At 34.6% G+C, this 9,372-nt stretch overlaps 1 protein-coding gene across 1 annotated transcript; it reads right to left on the minus strand.

Moving 5' to 3' along the window:
- Positions 1-2,897: 2,897 nt before the first annotated feature.
- On the minus strand, positions 2,898-5,156 carry LOC149790117 (ficolin-1-like). Its single transcript, XM_089973400.1, has one exon. The coding sequence runs from the start codon at positions 4,900-4,902 to the stop codon at positions 4,375-4,377; it is 528 nt and encodes a 175-aa protein (XP_089829526.1). The 5' UTR covers positions 4,903-5,156; the 3' UTR covers positions 2,898-4,374.
- Positions 5,157-9,372: the final 4,216 nt, after the last annotated feature.

Here is a 9,372-nt window from a genome sequence, read left to right on the forward strand (position 1 = left end):
CTGGAATAGCCAATCTTTAAAGTCTCCCCATAAGTATATTTACTTTTCAAAATTTTCTAGACTTAACATCACTATTGATAAAACTAAGGTTATTTGGTTGAGATGTAACATTGAAAGTGAGGATAGATTGTGTCAGGTTTACCAAATCAATTGAGGAGACAGTGTTTTTCATTGCCAGCGTTCAATTTTAAACTAAGCATGAAAAAAGGGAGAATTAAATTATAAAAATAAAAATAAAGAAATAAAAACATTATTAAAACAGTGGTTAAACAGTTCCTTAACCGTTTAGTAAAATCATTGTTGTAAAATGTTTAGTGAGCCATCTATTTTTATCGTTATGATAACCATCAAAGAAAATCGAATAAAAAAACCACAATACTTTTATAAATATTTTTGCATTTTGGAATCGTTAAAGATCACTTTGATTAGATTGTATGCAACTACATCTAGAAATTATACGCATATTTTAGAGGTCTCTTACCAAAATAGCACGAATTGCCACCTGTTTGGGGTAGACCATCTAATGAAATAACTTAGCTAACTTACTGCTTTATGGAAAGATGTTTTCATGCATGGATGTATTTGTAAGATATGTGTTCAGCTGATACACCAAATGAGTCTTTTTTAGAGTGCCTCGTAAGGTACAATTACAATATTAGGGTAGGTGGTTAATCTGTTTTATCGAAAAGAATTGTTCTGACCATGGAATTAGAAGAAATATTGACTTAGTGGATATTAGTAGAGTGTGGTTTATTATGGCTCAGTTCTATCTTTTCATTTTCAATTGAGAATAATAGTCTGATGTATCAAGGTTTAATAGCTGTATACCAGACAAAAGTTGGTATTCGACAAACATAAAAAATCGCAGTCATGTGTATTAGGTCTAAACTAATTTACTCTGTTGCGAACCCAAACAACGTTTACAATTATTTACAAGAAACTGATAACAAATGGAAATTCCAGCCTCATGACGCAAGTGATTTCTCAAACAGATGATGATAAGAGGTACAATATTTTCTTTTACATTCACGTTAGCCAAATGACCGCTAGTACGGTGGATTCAGGTAACGATTATATGCAAAGTTGTTACAAATACAGTTTTTCTTAAAATGTGTTCATAGGGATAGTAGAGCTGAGTACCACAAATTTGTTTTTACCGCGGTATTTATGAACACCGCAAAACGTACCACGGTATACCGAGGTTACATTAGGGACCAACAATTTCATGTTCTGGGACAGTGGCATGACATTATTAAAAATAAAAGTTCCATCTGTCAATAGCAGAGACAGATTATTGGTATTTTACCCTGACTTTTGCTCACTCTCCTATGGATTTAAAAAAGATCAATTTCTAAAACCGACACTGGTCGTTTTTGATCAGGTCAAGGAGTGTACGCTCCATATTTTCTCCAGTCATAGGGGTATGTGTTAAATTTACATTTCTTAAGATATACGAAGCTTATTCGGTTTGTAATGTCCTATCGCGTAATAATGCATTTATTAAAACGCAGATTTGAACATTGAATTACAAGTCACTATTAGAGGTTAAAGTATTATTAAATATGTAGAGATTATACCGATACCATTATTACGACCAATTTTGTTTTATTGTAGCTGATTGTGGCCATTATTCTGATTGTGACTGTCGCTGTGATTGTGACTGTCACTGTGCTTGTGACTGTGAATATGAATAGAGCTGTCTGAAGCTCTCTGAAGCTGTCTAAAACTGTTTAGAGCTGACTGGAGTTTCCTGAGTATTTAAGGCTGCGTACTGTCGATACGTATGTGTGTATGTAAGTATGTATGTGCCACGGACGTAGACGTAGCAAACTAAGACGGGTGCTGTATGCTGTCTGTAAGTGTGTATACGTATGACTGTACATGTGTTGGATCCATAAAGGGTGCGAGCGACCGATAAGAGTGTGGGCCACCCCAATGAATCGTGCTACTGTACAAGGGGTCTAGAAGCATACGTTTGGTTCAATTGTTGTTCCAACTGCGTTTTTGTGGTCATAAGTTGAAACTTAGTTGTGTTCATAGGATTATTTTGAATCTTCGTTTTTGTTAATAATATTATTTTGAATCTTAGTTGTGGTCTTAAGATTTTTTGAATCGTAATAGAGTTAATTATCGAGATTATGTGAATCTCTCTTGTAGTGTAAAATACTGTTTGAAGCGTATCTGCAGTCCATGAAGTTTCTTGGATCTGTACTTCATATTGATTTAATTTTTTTGGTTTATTTTCAATGTTTGAATGTTGTGTAGAGTGATTTAAGTCAATCGTATGATGAGAGCGTGAGAGAATCATTATATCTTTACATCACATATTTTTTCTTTCTTCTTTATTAATTCATTTCATTAATTTCACATCTTTCTCACCTTGTGTTTGTCTTATTCATTTAGTCCGAAAACCCACTCGGTTTCTATTCTACCACACACGCCATGACCATTCTTGTAGAGCTCCATTTCTTGGTTACACCCAAGGCTGTTCCAGGTATTGTATGCTAGCCATATGATGAAGCTTTATTTATTTTTAGGCATGAATTTGTATTTCTTCATAACTCACATACGTAAACGAATCTTTTGTTTAAACCCAATCATAAAAATTTTTGTTGTGCACATATAGCTGAAATGCATATAATGTTTTAGTTCGAATCCTGACCTCAATTTACTCATATTTCATTGGCGCCATATATCATAGATGCCAGCCATCCATTATGATTTCTGCTTATTCATTACGATTTCATACCTTGAGTTATGTCTTATGCTATCCCGTTGATGGAGTGTACTTTATGGAACAGTAATAATAAAAAACAACTATATAATGCAATAAAAAGTAGTATTTATTTTTTATTGTTAAACCGTGTGATTACCAAGTGTTACTTGTGCGAGGCAATTCTAGAAATTAAGTCTCCATAATTGAAAGAGTGCACATATTGTACATACATTTCCCAACATTCCTGCACTTGGTTTCTTTCCATCATTTGCTATGATACATCTCCATAGAAAACAGACGGTTTTCTTCTATTTTCTTATCATTCTCAGTTTCATTATTGTTATAAACATAAATGGGTCTAGAAACTAGTCTAGACTATAAATACCCGACCAAGATATCAACCAAACCAGCATTGATCAATGTGGCTTATAAAGTTTAAGTAATTTTTATAAAAATGTAAGAGGAGTATTAATGTTACAAGAGTTGTCACCCTTCTGATCAGTGAAAGAATTTGCACATAAAGGCATTTAAGATATTATCAGTCGAATTCAAATAAACGTTTTCTTTAATAGTCTTATTACCGTACTGATGTCACACTAAACACCATAGCAAACAATTTGTATACATGTAGTTACATTCTGGTTCTTGCTGAATCTCGCATGCCATATATTGACTTTCACGGCGTTATCCCACATTCACATTATAATCTTAACATAACAACTCATTATTAGGCTGAATCAAACGTTTTGGTCAATAATAACTAGCAAGGAAATAGTCTGCGTAAGTTTTGCAGCACTGAATAGTCAAAGCTATAATATAATCAGTAAATTGATCACTTGTGTAATGTGACCTAGCTACACATTAAATAATGTATAAACGTCCGTGTTATCTAATTCCATAGTAGTATTATAGGTGGATATTTTTGTAGTTTTTAAAATGTATCAAATTAACCTTACTACAACAGTTTCCACCATTTCAAACCTAGCTTCTTGTGCCATGCTGCTATTTGTGTAATAATTATTCTACTATGCTGCGACTTGCACGATATTCTTCATAATAATATTTCTCTTTCGATGTACTGATGAAACTGGTGAGTATTAAACGTTGATGTACGGGATCTCTATAGTTCGCTTTTAACAGAACGTGATTGTATGCTTAAAACAAAGAGAAAACTCGCAGTGCAGAACGAGTGTTGAACTACTCTTAGCACTATCGTGCACTTTGTCAATGTGCCTATGATAGACACCAAATAACACACAACGATGAACACAATAAATAAATACAAAATTAAAACGATACAATTTTGTTGTACATTGTACAACATCAAAATCTTACGCTGAGAAAAATTGTTTAGGTTAAATAGTTTTAACAGCACTTGCAATCTATTACTGATACCACTGTGCCGGGAAAAGTAAAGAAAAGTTCCTCTCCCTAGAATATTATGAGGGCATGATCGTACCCGTAAGATATTTGCATGTGGTGCGCGCTGAATGAAATACTGACCTACAACTGTGAAGGCAGTATTCAATTCAGTGCGTTGCAGTTAATATCAATCAGGTACTTTCATGGAATAAAAATGAACCTTGACAAGTATACTTACATTTAACGAATATATAACACTACAGACTCTAATAGATGTTATTTGTGCACATTTAAATCTACTTTAGCTTCATTTCCACGAACGTCATGGAAACATAAAGTCCAGAAAGTGAACCCCAATTAAGTCCTTCCCCAAACTTAACTGACCCATACAGGCCATTTAAGTTACACGTATGACAGCTGTAATACCACCAGCCACCAAAGTATACACTAGCACAATTAAATTCTCTAAGATCATTATCCCTGTCTTTGGTTGTAAACTTCCTGCCATTTTGATAATTCATGGAGTCTCCAGCATTTCCAGAGTATCCAGTAACGGTGAGAATATAGCTACTATTTTCGTCACCTACTTGGAAAGAAGAGTACACGGCATACGCGGATCGTTCTGGAGGTTGTGGAGTAATGAGGTCAACACGAAGTTTCACGTTTCCTTGGGAAGTCAGTTGATGTATATTATCAAGACCAAGCCAATACTCTGTGTCTGCATTCCCAAAGCCAGATTTGTAATCAGCCCATGGACGAAAGAAATCAACTGACCCGTCCACTCTGCGTTGGAATACTGTCCAACCCCCTCCGTCTGTGTCCATATCACATCTGACACTCACGCCGTTTGAATCATCACTGGGATATATCGTGTAAATTCCTGTAGTATTTTGTCCTGAACATATAATTTCTTTACAGTTCTGTGGTCGCTTGCCTGTCAAAAAAAGACATTAATGCTTCAAGATGGATGATAACTAGGGTGTTAGTGTAACTAGCACTAATATTGCAATTCCAATGCATCCACAACAAAATGTTTAAAATTGTTTTGATATAAACACCGTAGCAACAGGATCAAGATCTTTCTTTTGAAACGAAATCAATATCATCCACTTTTCATTCTGACAGAAATGTAAATCAAAGTTAGTCACCTTCACCGCTGTACTTTCCGTTTGAATGAAAGACGGTAACTTGGATGGTTATGAATAATCCTAACATCATACTGAAAATATACGATTCAAATAATGTGTTTTTTAAAGACCAGTCTGCATTTATTTATATTTTTAATAATTCATTACCCACTTCCATTTTCAATTGATCAAAGTATTCCGCAAATTAAAACAGTATCCTCTCTACAAATAATTATTGCCATTAACCATCTGTTTGTATGTATCTCTTCTTTTTTCTGTTAAACTTGATACATTGTGCGTATACGTTTAATTATGATGCAAATATTGATTGCAATCTCCAGATGAACATAAATAGTCTTGTATTCTTTCATCCAAAATAGTAACGGAATATATTTAAACAGGTACCATACATTCTACTCTTATTTCTCGGCTAAACGCATCGAATCAAACCTGAAACCACCGTTTGCTGTGGACAATGAGGTTCAACCGCGGAGTAAAATTTAACTCTTCATCACTAAAAGTAACAAACGAAAAATGATATGTTCCATTCCCCCCATATATATATATATATATATATATATATATATATATATATATATATATATATATATATATATATATATATATATATATATATATTAGTCCATTAAGCAACAGTCGTGACATTTAGCTATTTTATAAAAGAGAAAAACACCTAAACCATAAAGAGTAATTTATATGAATCAATGAGTGGATGACATTAAGTAGCAGTTAATTTAACGACCTTAAACGGACAACTTGGCAAGAAGCGTTATATGCATCTTCTATAGCCTTTTGGAAAACCTTGATCGTCACCTTCAGGCAACAAACTCTTATACAGTCAACGGTGTCTCTTAATTGATCGGTCATATAGACTGATTATAATTTTCCAACGGAATTATCAAAGTGATGAAAATTAGAACTATCTTTGAACCAGCCTATACCTGTCAACCGTGCTGCCTTGCACAACAAAGTTGCTGACACTGCCGACATATATACGTCATAAATTATATAACGTGAATGTCTTAGTGAGGGATTAAAACGATTGTAAACGTATTCACTGCATGGAGAGATAGGCTATTTACTTTGATGCTAAGTACGGTTTTCCTAGTGTAAGATCGTGCATCAAATATATCATCTTCATAATATTGTGATTTTGAGACCAAAAATGTAACAAGTTGAAGAGAACATATCATACTCTTTTCCGTGTCAAAGGGGGTTAGGCATTCCGGGACCAGTCCTCATGAAATATGGGATTACGACTAGTCCCTGGCAGTAACTTTGTTTTCGCCATTACACTTCTTAGATTGAATAGTTTGCCATTAGTCTGATATATGTCGTTGATCAAAGTGTCATTGTCACGGAAGACATATGTAAGCGTGACGGTTAGTAACATACTGAAGAGGATTGTGACCAATTACTAACATTATCTTTCTCAAGTCGTAGCAGAGAATGGTTCATATCTTTCATGGTAGTCAGTAGGGTCATAAATTTGCTGAACCAATACGATGAATGTGACCTGGCAGCATCATCTTGTGATGATCTTCCATAGGTCTCAATCAACGACTGTGTCAAAGGGTTTTGTCAGATTGACGTAAGTCATACACAGGATGAAGTTCCTTTTTTCACAATGGTTGTCTGAAGAAACTGGTCAGCGTACGATGTCAGGACAAGCACCGATGTTCTCACACGGACAATTCAGACATACATACTCGCTCCGCTAAAGAAAACCGAGCTCATATTGATAGGCCAGGTCACCAGAGTGTTAGGCAAATAACTTCTAAAGAAGATCTTGAACGGCAAATTGAATGTCAAAAGAAACGCTTCAAAAACACTCTTAAGTCATCGTTGAATAACTTAAATATTGACACCGAGTCTTAGGGAGATGTTCAGCAAGATTGTTCAACCTGAATCAGTATCGGCCAGCCACAAAGTATCTAAGAATAACTGCAGCGACAGTGCTCGAGTGAGAACAGCGTAAAACTCCGAACTGCAGAACGTCCTCAGCACAAATTGACCTGATTACTAACTAATGTGCTCAGAAAAACCACACCGTTAATGAGGTAATGGACAATATATCTAAAGTGTACATCGGGATATATTATTGCAAGCAATAATTTAGGAACAATAGTTTCTAATTATATCTGGAGTAAGAACAAAATATTTTCTCGCTCAGAATTGACGAATTGTGTGATACAACAGCGTGTATGGTGATGAAAAGACGCAAGTGGGATCGTTTCAGTTTCATTAATGATTATGGAGACTAAAAAAAATCTCAAACGAAAACAATATCATCAATCAAACAATGATACGACCATTCTATGATAGTATGTTGCGCATATGAACAGAAGATCATCATTAGGAGTGAGGATCATTCGCAAAAAACATTTCCCTGGTAATAATTTGTTGAAAACAAATGCATAAACGTAATTTACGTAAGGTTGTTTAAATTCCAAAACTTATTATTATTGTCGTCCGGTACACAGATTGGCAAGTATCAAGTATTTAGTTCCTCTTTTGACGTTTTCGCTTCACATCATATATCGCATTGGGAATATAAATCGCAAAGTAACATCGAGTCCACAAATTCTTGAATAATATTTTATCAAAATTTGTACAATCATACATGCATATATGCATGCATACATACATACATGCAAGCATACATGTATGCGTACATTCATACATATTCGAAATATATCTCACCTGTGCATGTTGAATAGTAATTGCTTCCCTCTTCATTACGGCAATCATCTTGGACGGTCAAGACTGAGGAATGACCCTGGCATTTCTGAGTTATATCATTGTAGAATACAGACTGGCATTCTTGACTTAAACATTTCAAAAAGCACTGAGATTTTCGGATCTGAGTAACTGTCCATAGCAAATATTTGGTACATACCCGGCTATTTAAATTTGTACACTTATCGCTTTCACAGAAATAACTTTGCATGGCCGTCCCCTCAAACCAAATGGTAGTGAAACCAAATGTCAGAAGGATGAAATACTTGAAGCGAACTTTCATTTTGTTTAACTGATATGCTCTTGCAAACTAAATGTATACACAACTTTGAATTCGAATGCACATTCGTTTTATATATGCTAGACTCAATGAAATATTAATTTTGCGTCAATCTTTCTCTTCATTTCTTTATTAAGGAATTGGATTTGCCCGCCTGAAATACAGTTCATAAATAAATGATTATAACCTGTTCCAAAGCCCAGAAGATAAGGAGTGTCTAGTAGAAGTTATTATTCCATTTGAATCGAATATGAGCCTCCCCGTATCATCTAGGGAAATGCCATTGAATGCCATCAGCAGGATACTTTAAAGGCAATTAGCATCATCATTAACAATTGAGTAGGTTTTCGCATGAACCTAAATTCAGTAACGATGCTCAAAACACAAGTACTTTGGAATATACTACGAACCCTGACCCACAATTATTCCCTCGCCACCCCATAATTCGACTTTGAATACAACCATGTGTTTTTATTATTGATTAAATTGCGTGAATGTGATTTTTAAGTTCTTACTGTAATTTATTTCAGCTTGTGACATGAAAATGAATAAGTTTTTGTAAAAGTCATTAAAATGGTGTACATTCTAATTACAAGAATCGCTGTTGGTGCTTTGCGTACTTATTCGAATAAACCCTTATTCATCGTGCAAGTCTCCCGAGGATTCAAAATCATCAATTAATACAGAACATCACTCGTATAGTGATTTCTTTATGATGACAATACTTTTACGTGCACTTTAATTAATTAAAATGTACTTCATTTGAAAGGAAATTTTAACTTAATGTATACCATATGGCCTGGCTGATAGGTGTTGTATGCAATTGGCGAAAATATCAGATGTCTTGAATTTCGATCTGATTAGCAGCTTAAGTGTACGTTATATTAAGATGAAAACTGCGTTTGAAATTCGCGGTAGTAGTCCTCAAAAAGCTTTGTAAAAGAAAATTCCGACAATAAAGTTTTGGCCAAAATGAAACATGTGGACAAACAATATTTAGACTGAGTTCGTTGACCTTTCTGAAAGGGACACCTGTCTGGAGGCAATAACGAATTGAGTCCTATATCTGAAAGCAAGTCTTTCTAAATCTTGTTTCAAATATCTTTGATGAAATTCAGGCAATATAA

Source organism: Sinohyriopsis cumingii, chromosome 10 (genome assembly GCF_028554795.1).
Source record: "Sinohyriopsis cumingii isolate HCF-2022 chromosome 10, ASM2855479v2, whole genome shotgun sequence".
Lineage (NCBI taxonomy): Eukaryota > Metazoa > Mollusca > Bivalvia > Unionida > Unionidae > Sinohyriopsis > Sinohyriopsis cumingii.